This window comes from Struthio camelus, chromosome 1 (genome assembly GCF_040807025.1).
Source record: "Struthio camelus isolate bStrCam1 chromosome 1, bStrCam1.hap1, whole genome shotgun sequence".
NCBI lineage: Eukaryota > Metazoa > Chordata > Aves > Struthioniformes > Struthionidae > Struthio > Struthio camelus.
The window spans coordinates 222,418,812-222,444,446 of NC_090942.1; the positions used below are offsets into that span (position 1 = coordinate 222,418,812).

Sequence of the window (25,635 nt, forward strand, 5' to 3'; positions counted from 1 at the left end):
AGCAGGTATAAAAGCATTTCCATCCCCATCAGGTGGGATTTGAGTTGGGATAATTGGGGGGGGGGGGGGGGGCTGACTGCGAAACAGCTGGCACAGAGCAGTTCAGCATCCCATGGTACCTCCAGGCAGATTATCTGTCCAAGGAGAGAGAAGATGCCTGTGCAACTCCACAAAACATTCAGCATCCTTTCGGAGAAGGGATGCAGCACACGCCAGGGCAACTGGCACAGGACTCCCGATGCAGGACACCTGGGCTCTGGTTCTGCCCCAGACTTGCAATCTGTGCCTCAGTTTCCCCAACTTTTAAGCCAGGACAATCATCCTTGCCTAGTTCTATTAAATGCTTGGAAACCCACACAGGAAGATCTTCATACGTGGTGAGCCAGCTCTTCCCCTGTGTGGTCCAGCTCACAGATGCTGAGCCCTAGGCCATCTTCCATTGAACAGCTGGGCAATAGCAGCCACGGGGCTTTCCCTGCTCCAGGATCTGCATTTCCGTTCTTACTGCAGCCATGCAGCCAAAGACATCTCCTGAGTGTCAGGACTCAATACAACCAGAGCGACTTACGTGATTTTTCTGGATCGATTTGGGAGAGAGGAAAAAAGTCTTCCAATGTTTAGTGCTTCTCTTAGCAATACAAGGGGTCACAGCACGTCTTCATCAGCATCTTATGAATGAATATAACCCCGGGCTCGGCACTGACATGGGAGACGGTGGCTAAACTGCTACCAGTGCCCACACAGGCTAATTTAACTACACGAATAGCCAAAAGGTATTTCCACCCTATCTGTCCTATCCCAGTTATTTGCAAGGCATTCAGGTTCCCGGTGGCCAGGACACCAGCCGAGCGTAACGGGGCTCAGCCACGCGCACAGCTCAGACCCTGCGAGACTTGCTGTGTCCAACGGCCAGAGGGCGGTTTGCTAGGAAGAAGCAAGAAAGAAACATTTGCAGACGCTAAATATAGTTTTCGTTCTTTCAGTGAAGACTGCAGACAGCGCTGGTTAACTCTAAAATGGAAAACAGAAGGTCTGTTGCACAATCAACAGCTTTCCTCTCTTCAAGTTATAAAATGACAAAAAAGGAAAACTAACAAACAGCGGCATTTGCTCCTAAAATTAACATAACTCTCTCTGACGCTTGAGCGTGGCTCTGCAATACAAGCAGCACAAACCCCAGAGCTCTGCCAGGACAGACGTCCGAGCCTTGAAAATCTCAAATGAGTAGCTGCAGCCCGTTAACATCTGGAGCAAAATGCTAACGGCCCCCACTGAAGATTACATTAGCAGACCTCACTCCGCAAGAATGCATCGGAGTTGCATCATGTGGGCTCCTTGAATTTTCCAGAAATCCAGCCTCCCACCTCTTGAATGCCAGGGTTTCACTGGAGAGCTGTACAGTAGCTAGGAGATACACATTGCAATTTTCTGCCGGTGTGTTTTAAGCAGGCAGGCGTATTTAGGCTAGGCAGAGTAGGTGGGTTTTGATGTATAGGGACATACGAGAGACTTTTCTTTTTGCTAAGGGTCCCGCATGCACAAACGCTATTCCGGGATTTAGGCAACTTCAGATAGAGAGAAATGTATGGTTAGACGTATTAAACATTATATGTGACACTATATAGCTATCATACACAGCAAAGTGACATCAAGAATATTATTAAAGTTGTGAAAAGCACAATAAAGCTTGGAAATACCAAATTACATTCAACTAGGCAACCTCCATTTAAGCCAAACCGTTCTCCTGTCTCAAAGGAAAAGTAAAAACCCCCCAAACTGCCTTATCTCTATTCTCATCATTAGTGTGCGCTCAGTTCACCACCAGCCGGTCCCCTTGCCCTCCAAACCTGTCTTGGCTTTTTGCAGATACATCCTAAACTGCTCCGATGGTTAAACTCCTTGACCGAATTTGGACACGAGCTCGTGTCTATGTGAAGGCAAGGGGCTGGTGTGACATTTGCCGCCCATGTGGGTGTCATCCCAGTCAAAGGGGAAAAAACATATATCTAGAGAGACAGACCGCTGTGATCGCAGCAGATCAGCACACCGAGCTCACGGGGGACGAGGCAACCGGGCCCCGCGGTCCATGGACCCTGCTTTCAGGTGGAGCCGGGAAGGATGAAGCCCCTTCTCCTGTTGTATCTCTGCAGGCAGGTTTGCAGTTGGCTGCATGAGAGCGGAAAAGACGAAGAGGTTGCCAAGCCCCCTTCCTAAGCATCCCTTTGCTTATGTATCCGCAGCACGTGGGCGATGACAAATGCACACGCTATGCGCTCCCGCTGGACCGCTGCCCGGCGTGGGATGCCGAGCCCAGCGTGTCCTTCCTCGGGTTCAGCTGCCCCCCTCCTCTTTTACTGCCTTAAACTGCTGCTTCAAGCCACCCCGAAGCCCAAAATGCAGCAAGACCACCAGCCCCAGCCTTGCCCTGCATCCAGCCCACCCCCCCCATCCCATCAGCCTCCCCACCGCCGCCGCCAGCTTCGCAGCTGGGCAGGAAGAGCCCGTCGGGGGACCCGCTTTCGAACAGCCAAGCCCCTTCAAGGGACGCTTGATTGATAAGGTTGCTCGGGCCCAAGCCGGGGCGATTGCTCCGGCCACACGGAGCGGCCGTGAAACTTGGGCGCGCGCGCACCCGCGTGCACCCGCGTGCACGCGCCGAGCCCGCCCCGGCGCCGCGCTGGGAGCGCGAGACCGGCTGGCGGCAGGTCTCCCTCGGCCAGCAGGGTCGGCTTCAGGGGCATTTCCGTTCCCCCTGCGCTGGCTCCCGAAGAAATGGTTTCCTTTTTTAAATCCCGTTTCCTTAGAAGAGGATTGAAACGTTGCCGGGGGAGGGACGCGGGCCTGTCCCTTCTCTCGGCCTTGGGGCCGCTTCAGCCAAGTTGAAAGGAAAGGCAGGGAGCTCAAACCTTTTAATTGCCTATATGTTTCTTGAAAGCAGGCAGCCAGGAAGAGAAAAGACCGATCGTACGAATGTCCCAGTGGCTGGACTCAGCCTTTTACGAGACATCAGAGATTCCCCCCCCCCGCCCGGCAGCCCCCATGCCCAGGACTTTTCCGCTCGCGCGTCGCATTAAAGGCTCAAAAGCCCGTCTCCCGCTGCCGAGCTCGTACCTCTAAGGAGAGCGGCTCCATCCTGGAAAGGGGGAAACCGAGGCTGCGGCATCACGACTCTCCGCTCTCGCCCTGCCCCTGCAGCAGCATCTCGGCCGCTTCCTTAGAGATGGCCCTGGCCTTCGTGGGGTGGACAGAGACCGACGTGGCCGACGCACTGGCTGCTTTCTCGCCTTTTCGGTTCCTTTTCGGATGCAGCTGGACGATGCTGCTGGCTGCAAGCAGAAGGGAGGCGTGAGGATCGTAACATGGCCTGTCCACCGTGGCAGGTCCAGCCGGCCCGGAAAGGCGACCCAGGTGTCCCGTTCATCTGCCACGAGCCCAAATCGTAGCTCGTGTATCAGCGCGGAAGGAGCGCGGTCCTCGACGGTCCTCCCTGCTTGCTGCCCCGGAGCAGGGGCTGGCCGCGAGGACCTCCAGCTCCCCGCTGCACCCGGGAAGATGCAGGACACGGGGGTTTGCCAGGCGACCCACAGTTACCCAGGCTGGACATCTGCCCAGGTGACGCAGATGCCATACTTTCCATGCGAAAGCACCGGTGGAATTTCTCTCCACCCCGCCGCGTTGGCAGGAGAGCCGGTGGATTTCTGAACCTTTCTCTGGAGTATTAAACAGGGATTACGAACTGGGATCAAGGCAGGCTCTCTCCTCTACGCCCCCGTGGCAAAGCAGCGCCTGGGGCCTCGCTAGCCCGTCCTTCCTCGTTTGTGTATCACAACCGACCTGAAATAACCGCAGAGGCAGAATTCGCTCTCCTCCGGGGCGAGCGCAGTATATTTTTTTTCCCCCCCCTTTCTTGCTTGTTTGCATCCATCACGTTCGCTGAAGCAGCAGAAGCCGACCAGCGCTTGGCAGAGGACGCGCGCACGCGTGGCCCGGGCTTGCACCTTCGGAGCGTGCAAGCCCACCCCGACGCAGCAGGTCTCGCAGCGACGCATTGGGCTCGCCGTTGCTGCAGACCAGACAGGCCGGGTCACGGGTCCGCGGGACGCCCAGCCTTTCGGCTCCAGCGCCGTCCTTTGTGTGCCGTCTATTCAGGCAATGCCGGTCCCTTCCAGCTGCAGCCAAACGGGGACCCGGGCACGGGGGGCAAGTCGGAGGGGAGGAAACCGGCTACAGTTCTGCCTGAGGCCGAGACATCGTGGCCTGCAAAGTCACCGCTCCATGACGTCTTGAACGGCCTGGATGAGTTTCGGGGAGAGACGCGTCGCATCCCTCCCTGCCGCTGCCAAGCTCTGCAGAAGGCCGAGGGCCGAGCGAAAAGCGTTTACCCCCCGGGCAAGGAGGTTGGACGATGCCAGAGGGAGGCAGAGGAGTGGCAAAGGAGGGAAATTGCAAAGGGAAAATTAAAGTGCCGATCCTGAATTTGCCCTCGAGCTAAGCAGGGAAACAGGATCTCCCCCAGCCCGTGAAACTTTGCACGTGGGTGCCCAGGGAGACCAGGGAAGCTCTGAGAGGTTGTGGATGGGGGAACCCCCGCAACGTGTCGTCCTGCCTCGGCGACCGCCCCTGGACTCCCCACCCTTCCTGAACCTGCTCCTTCGAAGCCAGAGAGCTTCAGGCCTTGGCTGTGTTCGCCGAGGGGTCGAGCCAGCCCGTCCGTGTGGCTCAGGGGTGGATACCACCACTGCAGAGAAGCTACCGTGGAAATAAAAGCTGTTTCAGCCGTTGGCTGGTGGAGGCTGCAAGGAGGATCTTCACTGCCCCGCACCACGACCTTTACAGTTCCCATCACCTCAAATGCCCCACGGCTCCATCCTGCCAGGTGCTGTGTGCATTGCAGCTCCCTCCAAGAGACCTTCAGCATCAGGACGGCCTCGCAGCTTCAGTGCCAGACCCGTGCCGGCTCTGAGCATCCCTGCCTTCCTCAACCGCAGCACAGGGAAACGCCAGAGGGAACGGCGTTTCCCAGAGCGGGACGCGGGCAACGGGGTCTCTGACGGGCTGTGCCTCTTCAAAATAGGCCGCCTTGCAAAAAATCGCAGGCTGAAATCTCAGTTTTCAAAAGCAGGTTAGCCGAATTCACTCATGCCCCGTGGCTCAGGGCCATTAACTTAACCTTTAAAAATGGGAATACTGTATGTATTCCGCATACTTGACTGACCGTCAAAATTCCCCCGATGCATCCAATAGCAGGAGGTTTCCATTGCCGTCCCGGTTAATCCTGTCCTTCCCACGCCACGGGGCTGCGTTCCTCCCCAGAGGTGGCCACATTCGACAAGGGAAAGCTCCTCTCTGTACGGAGAGGGGAGGTCCTAGTCTCCCCATTCAGATCCGGAATAACGATCCACAAAATTTGGTCTGGACTCAGAACCCTCCCAAAAGCTGGATCTTCAAAATCACTGCTCAGCTTGAGCCTTCAGGAGACTTGAGTACTTCCCCCACCCCATTCCCGTTAGCGTCTGCTTATTGAAGCATCGTCTGTGAATTTGGCTAATGCATCCTTGAACCAGCTGATCCCGTCTGCCTCCCGTGGATGCAATTGTGGGGAAAAGGATGGTCTCCCATTAGTGTCTACCTAGCTCCATGCTCTTGGACTGTGGGACCTGCTGAATAGGTTCGACCTACCATCCCATTAAAGGTGAGAGCTGCAGGAAGGGACTCGGTGTCTCCTCTCTAGAAATCACCGTTACTGCTGGCATTGCTACCGACCCTGCCTGGTGTCCTGGAGGGCAGAAATCCGGCACCAGTACTGTCTCGGGTCAGCTTAAAAGACGTCTGACTCAATCACTCATGTGGGCACATCAGTTGGTCTCCTGGGTCACTGCAGCCTACAGGAAAGGGTAAATGTGCAAAGCTGCTGGCGCTTATACTGAAAACTCCTGTCCAAAGAGCCTGTTACACTCCAGTGCTTGGTTTCGTCTACACTTGCAGAAATAAAGTCCTTCTTTAATATGTAACGAAGCAAGTTACTAACGCCGCTTTATAAAAAGCCAAGCCAACCAGCCAGGATGGCACGAGCCCAGATGTTTTACGGCTGCGCACACGTTGCAGGGGTGAGCGCGGGAGCCTCGGACCCATCGGACTTTCCCCTGCTCCAGCAGCTCCCCCAAGCCCAGCGCTAAACCTCCGTCCGCTTTGCCGGAGCGTGCAAGATCAGATGCCTCTCAAAGGTTGTCGGGGCTTTTTTATTTTTTTTTAAAGCATGTCATAGCTCAGTAGATTTGCCCCTGTCTAAAGCAAAGACCCTCCGGTGCCCGAGAAACAAAACCGCTCGCCGCCAAAGAAATGCAAGTTTGGCCCCCGGGCGGCAAGCGCGTTTCGAAGATGGGGCAGCCGGGGCGGTGGAGCTGCGCTGGAGCAGCGGCTGCGTCTCTTGGCAGCCTGGCCCTCTCATTAAAGGAGCAGAGGAGACGGAAGAAGGCAACTCCCAGTATCGCTCCCCCTTCCCGGTCCTCTCCCCCATCCCGCTGCCGGCGGTCGGATCTCCTACGTGGCACTGTGGGGGAAGGGAGCGCCTGCCGCAGAGCCGGCAAAGCCAAATCCCGCTCGGAAATGCCTCGATGGCAATAGAAATCTTTCCCCCCCCCCCCCCGATGCACGTCAGCCCGATTCCCAGCACTTTTACCCCGGAAAATACGGTTTTGATCGAGATCGAGCCGTTTGCAGCCATTGCGGTAGAATTTACTCTTTTTCTGCCCCTTCAAATCATAAAGCACTGCGGATTTATCGTGTTTGTCTTAGCTCGGAGAAATGCACGCAGGACTGTGGTATTGGGGGGGATAAATTAGTAGTGGGGAGCCCTTGGCGAGAGCAGGGATTGGGGGGGGGGTGCATACTCTCAAAAATCAGGCAAAAATTGCAACATCTTCGTGCTGGGCTGCCTGTCCTCAAACACAAAGAACTATTTTTATTCAACCCCAGCTTCCCGTTATCGCGGCGAATCCTTTTAAGACATCTGAAGGACGGAGCCCTGCATTTTTGAAGGGGTTTGGTGCTGGGAGGCATCGAAAGAGATCAAGATTACAAGTTGTAGGAGTTATTTTTAATTTCACTAGGAAGGAAAAAAAAAAAATAGTCGTGCATGGGAAATAATTGCCCAGAAGGGTTCGAAGGTGGAGCGATGCAAAGCTTGGCGGAGCAGACCGACTGCCCCTGGGAGTTTAAAGGAGCTTTTCCCATTTCTCAGGGGCACATGCTGCTGGCAGAGGTAAGTAACTCTTTGCCTGCCCTGCACCAGGACCAGGAGCAAGAACATCACCAAGTTTGAGTGCATTGATTGTCTGCAATCAGCAAATTCATTTTTTTTCCTCCGTGGCAAAGTAGTAATAAAGACGAGCAAATAATGCTATTAAAAAAAAAAACCACACTGGGGGCAAATTCTGATCATTTATGCAGATGCAAAGCCCCACTGAAGGCAAAAAAAACTGCTCCCAATATACCCTAGATCATGCAACACTGTGATGCTCAAGGTGCCTCACATCTCCCCCTTCTACAGGATCCCTCCAAGAAGGAGGCTGAGCTCTGAACATCCCCGTCGTGAAGCCTTTAGGACCATTTAGGCACGTTAAAATCATTAAAGACTGCAGTGTAAAGTACCTGCTTGGATGCAAAATGCCCAGGGACGATGACAGCCAGAGATGTTTTTGTTCAGGCCCTTCCTTCTCTGCGCGGTCACCCTTTTACACGCCACTGGAAAAGAAAAAAATAAAAAAAAGACAAATACAAAAGACAAATAAAAAAAAGGAAAAAAAAGAAAAAAAAGCCAAAAAGGTCACCCAAAGCCAGGAGCCTTCAGGCTGCTGAAATGACTTCACGTTTGGTACCCAAAAGGTCGCCCAACGAGCGAGACCCCCTCCTTGGCACTGTGCCCCTATAACAGCTTTTGTGCAAATCACACCGCGCGGATCACTTCAGCCGTAATAAAGGGTATCGGGAAGGGATGAACGGGACGATCTTTCTCACAGTCAGGCACAAACGTCCAGCCGGCCAGGGCCAAACCTGCCGTTATCTGCTACCGCTGTTATCAAGGTCACGTCGCTGGAAACCTCGCTGGGAGCGAAACGATCGCCGAGACACACGTTTCGTTTGGCTTATCGCTGCTCCGGGGAGCCGGTTTCCAGCAGCTGATGGGAAATTTTGTGCGGGGTTGGCGGGGGGGGGGGGGGGGGTTGCCCAGAGACCTCCCTCTGAAGTGTCGAGCATCTCCTCGCCTGGCATCGTCTGGACGGCTCGGAGAGCGGAAAGACGTCGCTTTTTGCTGCTAGACTCGGCGCTGGGGTTGAGGGGCTGCACAGTGGAAAGGTGAGATGATCCTAGCACAAGGCGCTTGCAAGCCGATGGTCCAGGTCTGAGGGCAGAATAGTCAACGCTGGATGCTATCTTCTACCGCAGCAACAAGCGGTACCTGCTGAGACCCCCCCCCCCAACCCCGGTCCTTCGAGGGAAGTGAGAAATTTGTGGAGCCAAAAACAACATTCATGGAGGTGCAGGTGGGAGGGTGGGGAGGAAACGGCATGGAGAAATTGGAAGCCAGGGAAGAGCCGGACGGAGCTCAGCTAAGCAGCACGACGACGTGCAGCGTGCCCCCGTGCTAACGCGGTCGCCGTCACTGATTTCGGCGCTTAAAGCATCCGGGTGATGCCCAGAATATTGCCATCCCTAAAGGGTTGTGGGGTGGCGGGAGGGGGGGGTTGGTGCACAGGGGGAGCCGGATGGACGGCGATACGGGGACGCAGCGACGCACGGAGGCTCCCCAGCTGGCCCGGCTTTGGCCGTCGGGTGGCCGCCAAGGCGAAAAGCAGCTCCTCGTCGGGTGTCACCGACGAAGGGGGGCATTTCTGCACCCCGGAGAAGCAGAAAACACCCGGAGGAGGTGCCCACCCCCCCCCCAAAAAAAAAAAAAAAAAAAAAGCCTGGCTCCGCAAAAATATCCCGTCTGCTTTGGGGCAGCCCGGACCGTGCCGGCAGAAGGAGGGACCCCGGCGGACCCGACCCCCCCCCCGCCTTGCAGCAACGGGGGCCGGGCGCTCCCTGCCATTGGTAGGAGGCCCGCGGAGAGCGGCCGGATCCTCCCCTTCCTCTCCCACCCCAGGCAACTTTTTTCGAGAGGCTTTTTTCCCAACTTTCCAGAAGTTTCTCCGCGGCCCCTTATATACCCCCTCCGCGGCACGCCGAGGTGCACAGGCAAGCCGAGCAAGGCGAGCGCCCCGGCCCCGCTTGCAGGTAAAGAGGGGGGGGTTTTTTTGGGGGGAGGAGGCAGCCAGGCTGCGACTGCAGCAGCCGCCCGCGGGGTGTTTCGGGGTCCTGCGCGCTCCCCGCAGCGCAGGGGAGCGGGATGCATGGGGGTGGGAGAGGGGGGAGATACAGGCTGCCCCACAAGCCGGCTCCGTTTTTCCTTTTTCTGCTAGGGAAAAAAAGACTTTAAAATATATCCCCCCCCCCCCCCCCCCCCCGGCAAAGCTCCGCGGGCGATGCTTGCGGCGCTCCGCGTTTGCACCCCCCCGGAGAGCTTTTTTGGTTTTTCCAAGGGGGGGGGGTGAAGAAAAGAAAGAGGAAGAGAAGGGCAACACCGACTCGGTCCGAGAGGGCTTGGAGCAGCCGGAGCCACCAGCCCCCCCCCCTTGCTCCTGCCCAGCTTGGGAGCCGCCGAGGACCGCGAGCAGGAGGGCAAACTCTCCCTAGATGCTCGCCGCAAGCAAGCGGGCTAATCCTGCTCCGCCGCCTGCCTTAACAAAGCACCTTTGCCCCGCTGCTGACATGGGAACTGGCTCACATTTTAATTTTTTTTTTTTAAGCTCCGCGATGGGAAAAGCGCAGTCCTCGAAGGGGTGCGGGCGGCTGGCTGGCTGCAGTGGGTGACAGCCGCCCAGAGGCCACCGGGAGTGAGGGTCCCCGCGCTCGCCCGGCAGCTCTGCGGGCTGCCACGCTGGCACGGGGGCGTCCCCAGGCAGGGCCGGGCCTGGCCGACGCAGCAGAGGATGTCACGGACTGCGCGTTCCCGCAGCGCTCGATGTTCCCAGCCCTGTTTCCACCCCAGGTTATGAATTCGGCAATAATCTCCTCCTCCAGCCAAGGACGGGCACTGTTTCTCGGTCCCACCGCCGCGGGCTGCGTTACTCGCAGCAGCCCAAGGTGCCCCCCCCCCGGGCCCAAATTTCTCGCCAGTCTCTGAAGTCAGGAGCTTTTTTTTTTTTTCCAGCGGAGGATGTAAGCGGTGCGGGCCGCGCGTTGCTCGCACGACAACTACTCCATGTATCTGTTTTCTTTCAGAATGAAAAAGGCAAACGTTGACCTCACTATGAAACAGTTTCAAGGTATCTTTAGAAATAAAAGGAGGGGAAAAAAGAAACCAAACCAAAAAAAAACCCTCAGATTTTAAATGCTTGCCACACCCAATGCTATCCGCACCTTAAAAAGTGCGTCAAGGACAATTTGGAGGCCGTTGCACAAGCCTTTCTCCTGGGTAGCCAGGACAGCTCTTCCGTATTCCCCAAAGGATCGCAGGAGACAAATTGCTTCCCTTTCTGCGTTTACCTAATTCCAGCTCTGGCAGTGGGTCGCTGGTGCAGCTGCGCACTCCCTGCTTCGCTCCAGGCTATGTGCATGCGTGTTTCCTTCCATGCGTAATCCCAGGGGGCCCTTCGCTTCCTGCTCTGTTGGCTTTAACCCTGAAGCTGCCGCCGTCGCAGCCCTACTTGCCTCGGCACGCAACCAGCGGGCCCGCGAGGCCGGCCCCGAGCCGGGTAGGAGGACGCGGCCGAGGAACGGGACTCCGTTGTAGCCTTGGGCGTGACGCTGCCCGCCGCAAAGCTCGGTTTTGGGCACGGAGGGGGAATTCAGATCCCAGAGATCTGCTACCAGGAAGAGTCGCTGTGAGCAGTGTAAAATCGGGAGGGAGGGCTCAGGGACAGGTTATAGCCTCGGAGGCAGGAGGGATGAGCTGCCTTTTGGATGTTTTTTCTTTTGCTACCCGCTCAGTAGAGGAGTCCAAACAACTCACTTGGAGTAAATGTTCACCCTTTAGACCCAAGAGCTAGCTCTCTGAAGAGCTTTCAGGCATGGCTGTAGGACTAACTAGTCTGAAGATTTATCTAAAATCCCTACAGCACTTGAGAGCCCTCACTGGGGACAGGTACACCTATGTCGTGATGAGATGCACCTACCTAGTGCATGTATGCATTGGGAAGGGGCTTTGCGGGAGGAGAGGAGGGGGTTCACCATCTGCCTTTCTCCCAGTACATTCCTGACAGAGCTGACCAGAGTCGGACCTTCTCAAGGGACCCCCTCTGACCAAGCTTGCTGGGAGCTCATGTGCTCCATCTAGTGTCTAGAAAGCTCAGCGTTTGGGTACCGAGCTGGAGTCTTCAGAGAGGAATGATCCCTGCCGTACCCTGACCACGGCAGCTCCGGCATCGACAGGCAGCACTGGGTTATGCGGCCAGCATAAACACCCTGCTTTTAACTTTTCCTGACCAGGGCAGAGGTTTGACCTGCTACTCTGGAGATGGAAAGACCTCTTGCTCCCTGGCCCCTCCCCAAAGCCTTTACTGTAAAAGAACACAAAGCAACGCTGTAAGAGCTGTTTAAAAGGGAAGCTTTCGTTCAAAACGCACCGGCCCGGCATGGCAGAGTGCCGTCTTGACTCTTGGCACATTAATTCTTGCTCACGGGAAAACCCAATGCAGAGTCGGGATGCTGAGACCACAAGTGAAGTGTTGATGCAGCTGCTCTGGCTCTCCATCTCTGGAGCCTAGGAGTGGATTTGGCTGGAAGAGCCCCTGGGATGTGTGAATGCTCCAGGAACGGTTTGGGTCATGCTAACTGTGGACACTTCTTGCCCAGCAGGTCCCCAGAGGCGTCGGGTGCTGCCGAAACCATGCGGATTATTCTGGCGCTCGCTCTCTGCGGCCTCGCAGCAGCCGTGCCCTCGGAGGACAGGAAGCTGAGTGACAAGGCAACAACGTTGGCTGAACGCAGCACAACGCTAGCCTTCAACCTCTACCACGCCATGGCGAAAGACAAGAGCATGGAGAACATCCTGCTGTCCCCCGTGGTCGTGGCCTCCTCCCTCGGCCTCGTGTCCCTCGGGGGCAAGGCCACAACAGCTTCCCAAGCCAAGGCAGTGCTCAGCGCAGACAAACTGAATGACGAGTACGTGCACAGTGGGTTGTCAGAGCTCCTGAACGAGGTCAGCAACAGCACAGCCCGCAACGTCACCTGGAAGATCGGGAACCGCTTGTACGGCCCTGCCTCCATCAACTTTGCTGATGACTTTGTGAAGAGCAGCAAGAAGCACTACAACTACGAGCACTCCAAGATCAACTTCCGGGACAAGAGGAGCGCCCTGAAATCCATCAATGAGTGGGCAGCCCAGACCACAGATGGGAAGCTCCCAGAGGTCACCAAAGACGTAGAGAAAACTGATGGGGCCCTCATTGTCAATGCCATGTTCTTCAAACGTAAGTTATACCTTCAATGATTGATACCAGTGACCCAAAACCCAGTTTCAGTCCATACATAGCATACTAAATGGGAACGTAAACAAATCCTGGGTCCCCTAAGGCCAGCTCTTTCCAGAGCGGGTAGTTAGAAACTGCATGTGAAACTGTCATCCATTCGTTCCCATTCTTACGAGCTGAATTTCCCTCTCCTGTAGCTCACTGGGATGAGAAGTTCCATCATAAGATGGTGGACAACCGTGGCTTCATGGTGACCCGTTCCTACACTGTGGGAGTTCCCATGATGCATCGCACAGGTAAGTTGCAAACCTGCTGCCCCATGCCAAGACCAATTGGGATTACATTCGCTTCTACTCTGTTACCAGTTTTCCACTAATTGCTTCCATGTTTTGGCTCATCTGCAGTGAGTGAGGGAAAACGAAGTAGGGATGCTTATTCTGTTGATTTAGTCTATGAGCAGAGAGAATCCATGTTTACTATCAGGCACTTGGCTGCTAGGAAGAGATTCTAGCTCAACACACAAGTGAGAGCAGCAGTTTTGAGGTGTGGCCAAGTGTGCTGCTGGCAGGCCAGTTCCCGACATGGTACTGAGGCGTTACACCATTGCCAGTCAGGGAAGGCCCAGGGTGAATTCACAACAAGACTGTGGGTAGCTTTACCTGTGCCCTGCATCTCACCATTTCCTGCCTGTTTCTGACTTCTCAAGGTCTCTACAACTACTATGATGATGAGACAGAGAAGCTGCAGGTGGTAGAGATGCCACTTGCTCACAAACTCTCCAGCATGATCTTTATCATGCCAAACCATGTGGAGCCACTGGAGAGGGTTGAGAAACTACTGAACAAGGAGCAGCTGAAGACCTGGTCTAGCAAGATGAAGAAGAGATCGGTGGCCATCTCATTGCCTAAAGTCATTCTGGAAGTCAGCCACGATCTTCAGGTAAAGATGGTCCTTGAAGAGAGCAGTTAAGCCTTGCAGTTCTTGGGGGTGGGTGAGAAAACAGCAAGGTCGTGGGCTCTCTGTGCCAGACAGCCTCTTCCCCAGTGGCTGTCCTGACCATGGACAGAAAGGATTGCAGAGTGTCATCTCTGGGAGGGTTGCTGATCTCTTTCTCCTTCTAGAAACACTTGGCTGACCTGGGCCTGACAGAAGCCATTGATAAAACCAAGGCCGACCTGTCCAAGATCTCTGGCAAGAAAGACCTTTACCTGTCCAACGTCTTCCACGCTGCTGCTCTCGAATGGGACACAGAAGGGAACCCCTACGATGCTGACATCTATGGCCGAGAGGAGATGAGGAACCCCAAGCTCTTCTATGCTGACCACCCCTTCGTCTTCATGATCAAGGACAATAAAACCAACTCCATTCTCTTCATCGGCAGGCTCGTGAGGCCCAAGGGGGACAAGATGCGTGACGAGTTGTAGTTGGGGTCCTTCCAGAGATTGGTTTGGTTTGTGTTTTTAGTGAGGGATTTGAAAAAGGGGAAACACTATTTTGTATCCTTCTTGAACTATGGGTGCTATTCAGACCAGGGTGCATTTTGATGAGAAACCAGCATACACTTTACCTCACCCCAAAATACTCTTATTGCACAAACCCACCTCCAGAGAGGAACAGGGGAGTCTGGCACAAGAGGGTCACCAGGAGCGGAAGGGAGCTAGCACACACTAAGCTATTATCTTCAGCTGAGATGTTCAGGCCGATGCTTGGTTCCTCCCTGCACTAGAATTAAGCCTCCTGCTAAGTACCTTGTTGCTGCCGTCAGCCCTGCAAAGGCACAAGCCCTCCACCCTGCCATCTCAAATGCTTCTGCACATTTAGCTCTGCCACCTACTTTTCTCCCTTTCGGTGCCATGGGGCACCGCACTGGAGCTGCTCTGGTCGCTTTGCAGTTTTTCCTTGCTTGTAGTGAAGGCAGGAGTATGCTTCCCTGTTCTTTCACCTCAGATTGCAGGGAGTCGTGCCCTTCTGTCCTGCCTAACTCTGCCGTGGATGATTGCTAGATGCTTCAGCCCAAGCAGAAGCCATCAGCTCCTTAGCTAGAGGGACATTGCAGAGACAGGTGCCGCTTTGCTCTGCAGCATACACTCCACAGAAAAGCAGCTTGGGGGGTTAGGGTGTCAGCAGAGAGGCCAAAGAGCAAATAGGCTCCTAGGTAGTGAAAGATGCACCTGAGGGCCCTTCAACACTCCTGCAAGACTGTGAGAAATTACTGTGAGGGGCTGTGCTCCACCCTTCTAGGGCTCATGACGGGGGATCTTGGGCCAATATCTGTAGTTAAACATCTTTTGCCAAGCAAATGGAGAAACTTCACTTTTCCTGGTGCTTTTGCATCAGCACATATGGCTGGGAAAGAGAGAGTTTACACTGTGAAGGTTCTCCCAATTGCAACCAGGGCTGGTACCCATCAGCTCCTGTAGAAGCCCAAGGGATTCCTGCTGGCATGTTGGAGGAAAGTGGAGCAGCTCTCACTTCCACTTAGTTTAAATACAAAGCTTTAGAGCTGCCATTGCCTGACTTCCTAATGACCCTTTTTTTGCAGCTCCTCTTTTCCCTGATACTTTAGCTCCCCATTGGCTGACCTGGATAAGGGCACACTAAAAAACAAACCTTGCCATGCACTCAGAGACATTGCAGAGCAAGTAAAGACAAGATTATTCAAATGAGAGGAAAATCCACATATCATAATCTAAATGCCAGTTATTGGGAACCAGGAAGGACAGTGTGACAGAACTGTGTTTTTCTTTATGGTTCCTTGTCAATGCATTTGCTGTCAGGTTGCTATACAAGCCCAGTACTGCATTGTTTCAATCCATACATAGGACTATTTCCACTTATTTATTAACAGTTAAGTCTTTTATTAGGCCTAATTTCATAGAGCCAAAACTCCAGCAACTTGCACCCCCCAAGTTTGACCTGACCATGTCTTCTCCAGGTATGCAAGGTTACAAAACTGCAGAAAGGTGTACGTGCCCTAATTCACATAACAGGCTAGCGGGAAGGAAAGTTCTGTCCTTAGACTCTTCCCAGTCCATTCTCCAAGGCACTTTGCTCCAGTGTGTTGGGGAGGGGAAAGGAGGGAATCCACAGGGATATACCCAAATGTACAGGAAGCCTCAAACCCAGTGTGTATGCTAGACACTACCCAGTGAATCAGCGCACTGAAACCCACATGCTGTAGCACACTATGGAGAACGGGGGGGAGAAGGGGAGGGCAGGGCAAGAACAGTGTGGGATATTGTGAATAATTTGCATCATGTGGATGCAGGTATCTGATGGCTTTTATTGTCTCTTCTTGTACCACACAATGACAGTTGTGTTATTTTGCAATAAAACTTTTTCAGTGAACCCCTGGCAGTCGCAGTCACCTATAGGGTTTGGGTGGAACAAATATTCTCTTAAAAGAACTTAGGTAAATTTCCTACTGTCTTTAAATCCAGCATAGCTTTTTTTAATCTGGTATTTATTAAATCAAAACTACACGTAATACACAACACCACATTAATTTCCATGACATCTGTGTCATGGAAAAGGAACCCTGTTACCAGCTATGCTTTTCAAATACTCTACGTTCTTCTCTTGAAGATACTTCTCTTGAAGTATCCAACATCTTTAATGCTCCACAGATAAGAGGACTCGCTGCCCTCCCCTGCTGACATTTAAATGTGAGCAAATGGCCCAGTTAAAAACAAAGAATGGCAGAGCAGGAATAAAACTGAGCTGTTAGCCCCAGGGACTAGCCTTCCTGACCCTACAAACCCAAAGCTCCTCTGGCTGGGAACCAGTCGAGGGGACAGATGACAGAACAGGACTGCAAGAACCTGCACCACGGCTGTGGGCATGCAGTCAGATCTTGGAGAATCCAGCAAGGTCAGATTCTGCTGACTTGCGTCCTTCCATCGCTAGAACCTGTTGTCCATTCAATCTTGCTACCTTCTGGTACTCGGTCACAAGCAAAACTAATGCTACAGACGTCGCCCCTTTCCCCTACACGCTGGACTAGCACTTGTCTTGGGACAGGCAGGTGCACACATCTGTGTGGAGCTCCTCACAAACTGAGGAAAACGGGGCGCTTGCCAGATCACGACCTTTCATCGCAGAAAAAACAGCAGCCATCTCCAGAACCAACCATGGCAGCCAAGGAACACCATCAACCTGGAATCGCATTATTGCAAATGAGTTAAAAGCCATTTCAGACCTCCCATTAGCTCCTAAGCCCCCCCATAAGCAACTTTGTTTTAAACACTCGTAGTTTTTATCCTAGGGAGGACAGCACCTTCAAGATATGAGGAACTAAACTAGCCCCCAGCTCTGTTCTAGCAGCTGGTTCAAACAGTACATGGTGGTGGTACACCCCAATCAATGCACGCTGTGAAGGTATTCTGAAAGTATTCTCCCCACCCCAATACCGCTTCCCATTACACCCACTCATTTACTCTTATGCTAGCACTTTCCCTGTACCTACACTGTCCCTCCCTGGTCTTACCTCCTTGAAAGAGTCAGCCATCATATCCCCTTCCAAGCTACATCTTGCCAGGATACAGCCACAAAACTAAAAGAGCCTGGTTTACTCTCCCTCCTGGCATCATCCAAAGATGACACCTTTAAACAGGCTCCTCTTTAAATCCTTCCCTGAGCACTATTCCACTGGAGTAGTGCTCCAGACAAGACTCGCACAGATTTCTTAAAACACAGGTAGGGAACGCTCAGCAAGACAGTTCACACATACAAACCTCAATCATTATGGGATAATCCTTAAAGTCGTCCTTAACTTCTCCCAGCACACTGGATCGTAGCAGGAAGAGAGATACAGCAACACTCTTATACACAATTACTTATACATCTCTTGATATTGCAAGCAACTTAACATTTTTTCATCCTACCAGTGATCTGCACAGAGATTTAAAAGGCAAATGGACCTGTTTGGAGGACTTTAAATGAGAAAGTGAACCATCTTCAGGAAAACCAGGCCTCGCTGGAGGATTGCCATTTACGAAACGAAGCACAGTCACATCAGCAGCAATGAGACCGCTATGAGCCAGAGTGCAGGAATCTGATTCTTCAAGCTGCATTCAACAGCAAAGCACTTTTGTCAAATAGCATAGATTCAGCCAGCCACTTTGAGAAATTTACAGCTGATCGTTTCCTGGCATATCCAGATCTGTAAGAACTTAATACCGAGTGCAAGGCTTTGCACTGCATGTCACTGAATTTCATCCTATTCTTTTACTTCAGGCCTTCCAGCTTTCACACGTTTCCTGCTCCTATGAAGCGACAAAGCTCCCTCATGCTGAGATCAGTAGATAACACTTAAACATGTAAGAGCCGGGATTTTTAAAGCTCTTCACTGAAAGATGTGCACAGAAAGCAGCCATCGGATCTCGGAAGCCCTGAGAAGGCAACATCTTTTTCTGACAGAGGCCTAACCTGCTTCTCAACCCAGCATCCTGCCAGGCCAGGTTTCCAGGAGACCTGCCAGAGGAGCTGAGAACAGGAAGGCAGAGGCTCACACAGGCTGCCAGACAGACCAGTTTCTGACACCGTCGGATGGAAACTGCAGTTCACAGGCTGCCTGCGTAGTTCCTTCAGAGAGGACTCCAGAAAACGGAAGCTTGTAAAAACTGCTCCTTAAGGAACATATTCTGCAGATTTATATACAACAAATTCAGTTAATGCACCGAGCGGGTTCTGAATTTCTCCAAGTCAGAGAAAATGTGCACGACAAGTCTCTTTCCATAATGGCACTGGACTTTGAAAAACACATGGAGAAAGTAGCTGAGAGAGTATGATTTTTCTGCCTGGATCTTGACCAAATGCCCGTTCTGACTGCTTCAGCTACGCTTTATACCAGTCTACAGCAGATACAAGAACAGCATCAAGAGCAATTCAGGCAGGAATACAACAGGAGTGAAAACATATCCCTGCAAACCAACTATGCATTCTTATAGCACAAGCAGCCTTGTAATTTAATTATCAACTTCAACAAGATCTAATCATGTTATCCTACAGCACAGTTATTAATACAGCGACACATTAATGCACTGTCTATTCAAGTCTCAAAGGAAGACAAGGGTTTCTCCAGTGCTTAAATACGTTTGCACCTCAGCGCTTAGGATAGAAGGTCTGAAATCCAAAGCTTACAGGTTCTTTTTCAATTATGCACCAGTAAATGTCTAGAAGCTTGTCTTGCCCTTTATCTCCACCAGCTAAGGTTACATCTCTCTAACAGCAGCTACAATGCTCCCATATAGTCTGTAGCCCTGAAAGCTAAATATTGAATATCTTTCAGCAGTGAAGAAAATGGAGGTACAGAGGTGAAAGGCGCATTTAGCAGACTACAGCAATACTTTGGTCTAAGTCAGAAAGATATCAGTGGTTGCAACTGCTTCAGACACTGCTAAAAAAGCTCCCCCTTCTGGAATGACTTGAAGGAGAAAAGGACTGCTATATAACTAACAATTACAAGGACTCCGGCTTTTGGAGTGTTATTCATGACCCCCTAAATATCAGATTGTTGTTCTAGCTGTACCTAAAAATCACAGTTTTGCCCCCATTCTGTTTTGATCAGGATCTGGTAAGCTCACTCCGAAAAGGGTAAAACAAGCAGGGAGAAACGCAAAGGGATTCCTTCCATACCAAAGGTGGGAGCAAGGCTTTCCTGGAATACATCTTGCAAAAAAAGCACCTCCACAAACACTGTCTTTTGTGACTTTATTAAGAGATGTTTTCAGGACAGTCAAGCTTCCGGTTGCAGATTGTACAAACCCTACAACAAAAAAACAAAATACTGAGTGAGATGGCAGCAAACCATTTCCCCATGACCATTCTCCTACCTAAAACAGTGAGAAAACAGGCTCCAGCATTCAAATTAAACAGTATCCCCTATTTCTTGCATTTTAGCCAATGATCACATTATTTTTCCCACAAGAGCATGTTTTGCTAGTCAGATCTCCTGGTTTCACTGCAGCCCTGCAAACTTCCTGAACTCTCCCTGTTGCACACAAGGCCAGCTTCAGTCAGAGGACAACCCCAGATGGCTACACTAGTGGCTAAAGAAGTCTTCTGGCAGAGGATAGCTGGATTTAAACCGCCTCAAAACAAGGCCTCAGGATCCATATCTGCTGCTACTCTAGCGGGAGAAAGCGAACAAAACTTTTTTAAAGCAGCAAGTTGCACATCTTCACCAGGGACAACTCAGAGCAGACAAAGAGAATTTCAGGCTATCCATTTGGGTCTTAGAAGCAGCTCATTCAGAGAGATAGGATTTCAAACCTTGTTTATTTACTTATAAAACAAGCCTATACATCGCGCTCAACATATTGCTTTCTGAGAGTCATTCCTAAATTGGGTCCCAGCACATTTACTCCACGAGGAATATGTACGCCTGACCCCGTGTTGTCAACTGTTCGCTGGTAGTTGGGCTAGATGGTGTGATGTGAATGACATTCAAGGTACTGAACCCTTCTCAGACAAATGCCTCCAAGTCACTCAAATTCTTACCCAAGATTCCAAATCCATGCTGTAGAACACAACATGAAGCAGGGCACTTGGACAAGGATATTCCTTTTCAGACTCGTCATCATGTCTTCACTGAAGGGTCTGCTTAGCTGGTTTGCAGCAGGCCATTTAACCATGCCTGCCCTTCATTCCAGCCACTATAATACTCTAAACCCCACCAAGCTGACCACTGCACCATCTCTGGAGGAAGAGAACAACTGAATTCAGCTTTTCTTCCCAGCAGCCTGAGGGCTTTTGCGGTGGCATGAGACCTTTTCTGCATGGATCCTCACCACGTTAACTCCCATCACTTGCAGGAACTTACCCCTCAGGCAGTGGGAACTGGCTGAGGCATGGCTGGCTGTTCTGGTTTGCCACCTTTCTGCTCTGAAATGGGAGTGGTGGGCAAAATCTCTTCTTTGGGTTCCACAATGCTGACGTGGTCTGGCAGAGGCTTTTTGGGGCCAATCTTTCCACTTGGGTCCCAGGGCAACATAATCTTTACTTTGATACCCAGTACACCTGCAAAGAGTGATAGGACAATACAGACATGCTCATTCAACACAAAACATCAAGTGTACACTCAGCAGTGACAAGCCCTAAGGTTACAAAATAAGCTACCTGCATCAAAAACATCTCCTGAAAACACTTCAGCAGATACAAGCTGGTTAACACTAAACCTGCTACAGCTTAACAATCTGGTCACTGTGAATTTACACTAGCATATTTATCCAACACCCTGCCTTACCTACCTGTAGCCTGGGAGGACTGTGATGGAAACACATTGTATCTACAACTCCTGCTAACCTTGGTTTTAAACCCTATCCCTTCCTGGGACAAACAAGTTCACCTTTCCAGGAAGTCGCACTGCTTCTTTGTATCCCTTCTCAGACAAATGCCTCTAAATCATCCAATGAGTAGGACATCCTGCCCAAGGCAGCCGTAGCACCGTACCACAGAACATGGCACCGATCAGACTACGCTCATGCAAGGACATCCTTTCTGACTCGTCATCTTATCGTCACTGAAGGGATGGTGAAGAATAGTTTTGTATATGCTAGTGTATCTACATCGAGGGTTCTGCAATTAAGTAAGTCAATGCCAACTAAGATGCAGAAGTTCCTTCTCTTGTGTTTTACCAGAGGGAAGGGCAAGCATAAGCAGGTTTGGCTGGTTTAGCTGGGAAGACTTGACAGAGTAGAGCTATAGGGGAAAAGTGCCACTGACACCTGTTTTTCTATGGGTCTTTTAGCACCCATATTCTGTCTGCCCAAGCCAGAGAGCCAAGAAAACCAAAATCCAAAGCTGCCAACAGCTCTTCAAGCTCCTCAATACACATTCGCTTCCCCGTTTGTAATTTGTGTTGTTACGCGCCTCAGAGGCCAAGGGACACAAATCAGAGCACTTGGAAAACCTAAAGCCAAATTTTCAATTAGAAACATTCAATTCCCACCACTAGAAGAGCAAACGACCTCGGATCGTTAAACAAAGTCCTGTTGTCTGCTGAAGGCCCCTTCTCTATTTCCCATTTACATAGCACAAGTGTAAATAAAGGTCTACTTTAGCCTCAAGAGCCCAAGAGAACAAGAGATTGAACAGGGTCAAAACAATGGAAACACTCTACAAGACCAGCAGTACATCAAAATCTTGTGAGTTACCACCTCACAGCTGAACGACGGAAATCGCCAAGACGCCAGCAGTTCAGATTTTCTGGCTCTGAGGTACTGATATAGGAAATCCACATCACTGCAAAGAGATCTGCACCCCAGCCACTCACCTTGCCGGAGAAGGACGTGACGCACCGCTGTGTCAACATAGTAATTCACCGGGTCTCCACTGTGGATCATCAAGCCATCCACGAACTTCATGGACTTGGCACGCTGACCTCTGAGTTTGCCGGACACAACCACCTCACAACCCTTGGCACCACTCTCCATGATGAAGCGGAGGACACCATAGCAGGCTCTGCCAGGAGAGAGCCGCAACACCCGCTTGGTTAGTCCTACAGACTCAGCAGATCTCTGCCAAACCCACAAGGCTCTATGGTGGCATTTCACACCAGGTTTCGCGCAAAGACAATCACACTTCAACTCCTGTTTGTAAAAGCCTCCCAAACACACACCCATGCAGCCAGAGCTATGTCAATGTCGTGCAAAGCTGGGAAAATTTTCACACCAGCTTAGCACCATCAAATCCGGCCTAACAAAACTCCTGCGTCTTCTGATCCTTGTAAGGCTGGGGACACAGTGACAAGCACAAGTTCTCTGTGAGACAAAAGCAGCTCCGCAGCTGAGGGTGACCAACCCATCCACATCAAGATCTCGCACACCATCCCTTCTCAGACAAATGCCTCTAAATCATTCAATGACGACAGGATGCTCCTGCTAAAGAACCACACACAGCATCACAGAACATGACACTGCAGAGGAATCACTCAACAGGAGCCACCCCCTTCTGACTCGTCATCTTATCATCACTGAAGGGATCTTAAAAGCAAGGCCACTGTCACCTGAATTCAGCCAGAAGGCTTGAAATTGTGTTTCGCTCCTCCCACCCACCACCTATTCACAAAGATGTAAACACAAGCTTTATCCACCCCAGTCAGACAACTTTTAATTTCATCTACTCTAATGCTTCAAAGTTCACTAGTAATTATTACCAAAAGTAACTGCATACAAAAAATCAAAGAGTCTGTATATGGTTAGAGTAACAAAAATACTGGTAAGGAGTTCTTCCAAAATGGTATTTGAATCCCAGGGTTCCCCCCCGCGCCATCACATTTGCATCGCTCTACTCACCGACGCACCGCTAAACCTCCCAGAAGCTTGTACCGCAGGGACTCTGCCTGAGCGATAGCACACAGACCTCTCGTGGCCACCTTCTCAGCATAGAGCTAAAAGAAAAAGCAGCAAGCTCAGGAACAGGTCTGCATTTCAACATGCTTTTAACAGATCACAAGAACTTCTTACTATGTGCTCCTGTCCTTTATACGCAGCTTGATTTGTCTTTTCATGAAGCTTTGCCCTCAGACCCAACACTTCTTTTAACAATTTTGGTCCCCTGACAGAGCTAAAGCACACTAATGATGCTTCAAAGTCAGGGGACCACTAAAACATGGCTGGTGTAGCCTCAGAGCTGCTGCTTCCAAACAGCCCCAAAACATTAGGTAACCCCAGAGATAAAAGTATCCTGACAGTCCCAAGAACTGCTCTTGCAATGCAGATTACAGCAATACACAGGGTAAGCAAGTTTGCTTAAGACAAGCAAATTTAAGTCAACAGCTTCAAACGCAGCATCCCCTCAACTGGAACAACTGGCTTTAGCCAACATGGAAAAAACAAAAAAGAACTGGAGAACTGGGAGAGTGCATTTAACCCACCATCTCCAAGAGGCCAAAATCTGATCCTTAAGAGGAAGCAACAAGTAGGTATTCAAAAATCATCTAGGCAACATTCCTAGAGCCCACATCTCAGGATGCGAGCATTTGTATCAGAAATACATTTACACATTTGCTGGAGATGATAAGCAATCTTCACAGTACATTATGGTCCAGCAACACTGGCTGAGCAGGAATAAATGTAAGCACCACCTCAGACCAAACACCCTCCTTCATGTGATTTGTTTTAGAGGAAAGTATTACAGAAGGCACCAAACTTCAAACATGAAAAAGGCATCAGGGAATTACTGTTGTGTCATTTTACTGTCCAATTCACTACAGTACCATAGAGTAAAATCCTAAAAACCCTTAAGTACCAAAACAGTTTATTTATAAGGACAGTAGCATTATGAATTTAATAACGATAACAGTAACATACAAATATCCAAAAAAAATGGTGATAAGACTGACTTCTCACCTCAATATCAATACAATAGTATTCTTTCTAAAATATTTACAGAGAAGTTAAAAACGTTTTAACTGCTCCTCTGATCTTCCCAGTTGGGAAAGCAGAGAAAACAAGCCAAACTGACAGCATTCAAAATACCACCAACACCAAAGCACTCCGTATTTCAGTGTGACACTCTTGTGTGTGGGCAGGTAAAACAGGCCCCAAGCCATCTTCAAGTCAAACTACCTTTCAACCACACACTGCCTTTCAACTGGCATCATCCAGAGAGCGCACAAAGGTAACTGCACAGCTCGCTTAATATTGTTTTGCTGAAAAAGTTTTACCTCAACACTTCCCTCAGGGAAGCCAAACCTCTTCTGGACAACAGCCGTCAGCTCCCGGATGCGGCGCCCCTTCTCGCCCAGGACATTCTGAGTTCTGGAAAAAAGGCAGAGCGTGACTGGGAAAGTGTCTCCACATCCAAGCCTGTAACCATCCCCAACAGCTCCAGGACTGAGCGTCTAACCTAGTCCAGACTGATGACCAGCAGAAGTTGCGACACTGCTGGGTCACTGAAGATCACTTCAGGACCGCTTCTTCCCCAGGTATCCTCCCTCGACAATATTTACCGCTTTAAACTCTTTTGTGAAACGGCAGCATCACACACAACTTTGCCCGGCACCTGCGAACGGCAGGACCGTTTCCGTTACCTGGTAGCAAGGATGATTATCTCAGTCCTGGTTGGCGTGACCCGGACCTCTACTCCCGAGTACCCGTCTTCAGCCAGTTCACGAGTCAGAAACTCATTCAGCTCGGCTTTGAAGATACCATCGGCGACAAACTACAAGCAAACGGACCCAGTCGAGCTCTGCTCCGGCGCTCGGGCCCGCGGGCCCCCTCCCCTCACGCCGGCCTCCCGCCGCCATGTTCCCCGCCGGGCCGCCGGGCCGCATCCGCCGCCATCCTCCCGCCACCCCCGCCCTGCCGCCGCCCCGCCCCGGCCCGGCGAGACCCGGGGCCGCCCCCCGGCTCGGCGACGCCGTTATGGAGGCGAGGCACCGCCGCCGCCGCGGAGGAAGGGGGCCGCTGCCCTCACCTTGCGCTTCTTGGAGATCTGCACCGCCATCTTGAGCCGCGCCGCCCGGCGGAAAGGAGGGAAGCGGCCTTGGCGGGAGGGCTATATGTCCCTTCCGCCGCTCCCCATTGGGCCGGCGCCGTCACGTGAGGGCGGCGGCCGCCAGCGGGGGCTGATGGGAAATGTAGTCTTCCCGCCGGCCTCTCGCGCGGCCATCTTGGCGAGGAGGTCAAGCCTGGCGCCCTGGGGACCCGTTTTCTGCCCGCCGGACGCCCTGAATCCGCATTAAAAACGGCCTCGAAGCCCATAGAAACGCGCAGGCGGGTGGGGCAGCGGAATAATTCACCCCCAGCTTGCTGCTGGGGGCCCCTGCCCGGAAAGCAGGGGGGCTGGGAGGGCGCTCAGGCGCTCAGGCGCTGGCTCTTCCTCACGAGGCCTTTTTTGGTCTTTTTTTTTTTAAGCCCGAGAAGTCCATGAATCGTTCCCAGAATCTCGTAAGGGGGGATTTTCGCCCGCCCCCCCCCCGTCTTATGACAGTAGCGCCCCCCTCTGCAGACGGGGCGCTTAATCCAGGCTTTAAATCAGTAACGGCGCGATGGGATTTCTCACTCGAGACTTCTGGGGCGGCCAAAGGTGGGGAAAGCAGCAAATACGACTCCAAATTTAAAAAAAAAAAAAAAGGGGGGGGGCTTTAAGGGAGGGAGGGGATGATAGGCCTTTGGTT

General features: G+C 51.8%; 3 protein-coding genes and 3 non-coding genes across 14 annotated transcripts in view; 1 reads left to right on the forward strand and 5 right to left on the reverse strand.

Moving 5' to 3' along the window:
* LOC104140618 (uncharacterized) overlaps nt 1–7,738 on the reverse strand; it is a 196,796-nt gene extending 189,058 nt beyond the window's left edge. The window contains exons 1-3 of the mRNA XM_068930769.1: nt 7,651–7,738; nt 3,112–3,326; nt 2,021–2,166 (exon numbers count right to left, since the gene is read on the reverse strand). The gene's annotated coding sequence lies outside the window, so the exon portion shown is untranslated. The remainder of the gene's footprint in view (nt 1–2,020; nt 2,167–3,111; nt 3,327–7,650) is intronic.
* On the forward strand, nt 7,663–15,860 carry SERPINH1 (serpin family H member 1). Of its 9 annotated transcripts, none has more exons than XM_068930759.1 (6): nt 7,663–7,743; nt 8,239–8,355; nt 11,899–12,512; nt 12,710–12,808; nt 13,219–13,451; nt 13,634–15,860. In XM_068930759.1, the coding sequence occupies exons 1-6, from the start codon at nt 7,679–7,681 to the stop codon at nt 13,934–13,936; spliced, it is 1,431 nt and encodes a 476-aa protein (XP_068786860.1). In that variant the 5' UTR covers nt 7,663–7,678; the 3' UTR covers nt 13,937–15,860. The 9 variants fall into 9 exon arrangements, with proteins under 9 accessions (XP_068786860.1, XP_068786864.1, XP_068786861.1 ...); XM_068930763.1 differs by lacking the exons at nt 7,663–7,743; nt 8,239–8,355 and adding exons at nt 9,002–9,276; nt 10,324–10,367 and having other exon boundaries at nt 11,896–12,512; XM_068930764.1 differs by lacking the exons at nt 7,663–7,743; nt 8,239–8,355 and adding exons at nt 9,093–9,276; nt 10,324–10,367.
* A 3,349-nt stretch (nt 15,861–19,209) lies between these two features.
* RPS3 (ribosomal protein S3) lies at nt 19,210–25,090 on the reverse strand. Its single transcript, XM_068930770.1, has 7 exons — nt 24,933–25,090; nt 24,547–24,677; nt 24,181–24,274; nt 22,808–22,902; nt 21,787–21,974; nt 20,335–20,531; nt 19,210–19,278 (listed from the first exon to the last, which is right to left on the reverse strand). Exons 1-6 carry the CDS (start codon nt 24,960–24,962, stop codon nt 20,338–20,340), a joined length of 732 nt encoding a protein of 243 aa, XP_068786871.1. The 5' UTR covers nt 24,963–25,090; the 3' UTR covers nt 19,210–19,278; nt 20,335–20,337.
* On the reverse strand, nt 19,973–20,108 carry LOC138065869 (small nucleolar RNA SNORD15). Its single transcript, XR_011138915.1, has one exon. It is a non-coding gene; the product is annotated as a small nucleolar RNA SNORD15 (small nucleolar RNA).
* On the reverse strand, nt 20,892–21,039 carry LOC138065868 (small nucleolar RNA SNORD15). Its single transcript, XR_011138914.1, has one exon. It is a non-coding gene; the product is annotated as a small nucleolar RNA SNORD15 (small nucleolar RNA).
* On the reverse strand, nt 22,343–22,491 carry LOC138065867 (small nucleolar RNA SNORD15). Its single transcript, XR_011138913.1, has one exon. It is a non-coding gene; the product is annotated as a small nucleolar RNA SNORD15 (small nucleolar RNA).
* Nucleotides 25,091–25,635: the final 545 nt, after the last annotated feature.

Excerpts from the sequence above, each read along its gene's own strand:
- SERPINH1 (XM_068930759.1), top strand. The coding sequence starts at position 7,679 with ATGACAGCCAGAGATGTTTTTGTTCAGGCCCTTCCTTCTCTGCGCGGT. Across the intron at positions 7,744-8,238 it reads GGTCACCCTTTTACACGCCA|CTCTGAAGTGTCGAGCATCT; the intron begins CTGGAAAAGAAA and ends CCAGAGACCTCC. Across the intron at positions 8,356-11,898 it reads AGGGGCTGCACAGTGGAAAG|GTCCCCAGAGGCGTCGGGTG; the intron begins GTGAGATGATCC and ends CTTGCCCAGCAG.
- RPS3 (XM_068930770.1), bottom strand. The coding sequence starts at position 24,962 with ATGGCGGTGCAGATCTCCAAGAAGCGCAAG. Across the intron at positions 24,275-24,546 it reads ATAATCATCCTTGCTACCAG|AACTCAGAATGTCCTGGGCG; the intron begins GTAACGGAAACG and ends CCTTTTTTCCAG. Across the intron at positions 22,903-24,180 it reads TCCCTGAGGGAAGTGTTGAG|CTCTATGCTGAGAAGGTGGC; the intron begins GTAAAACTTTTT and ends TTTTTCTTTTAG.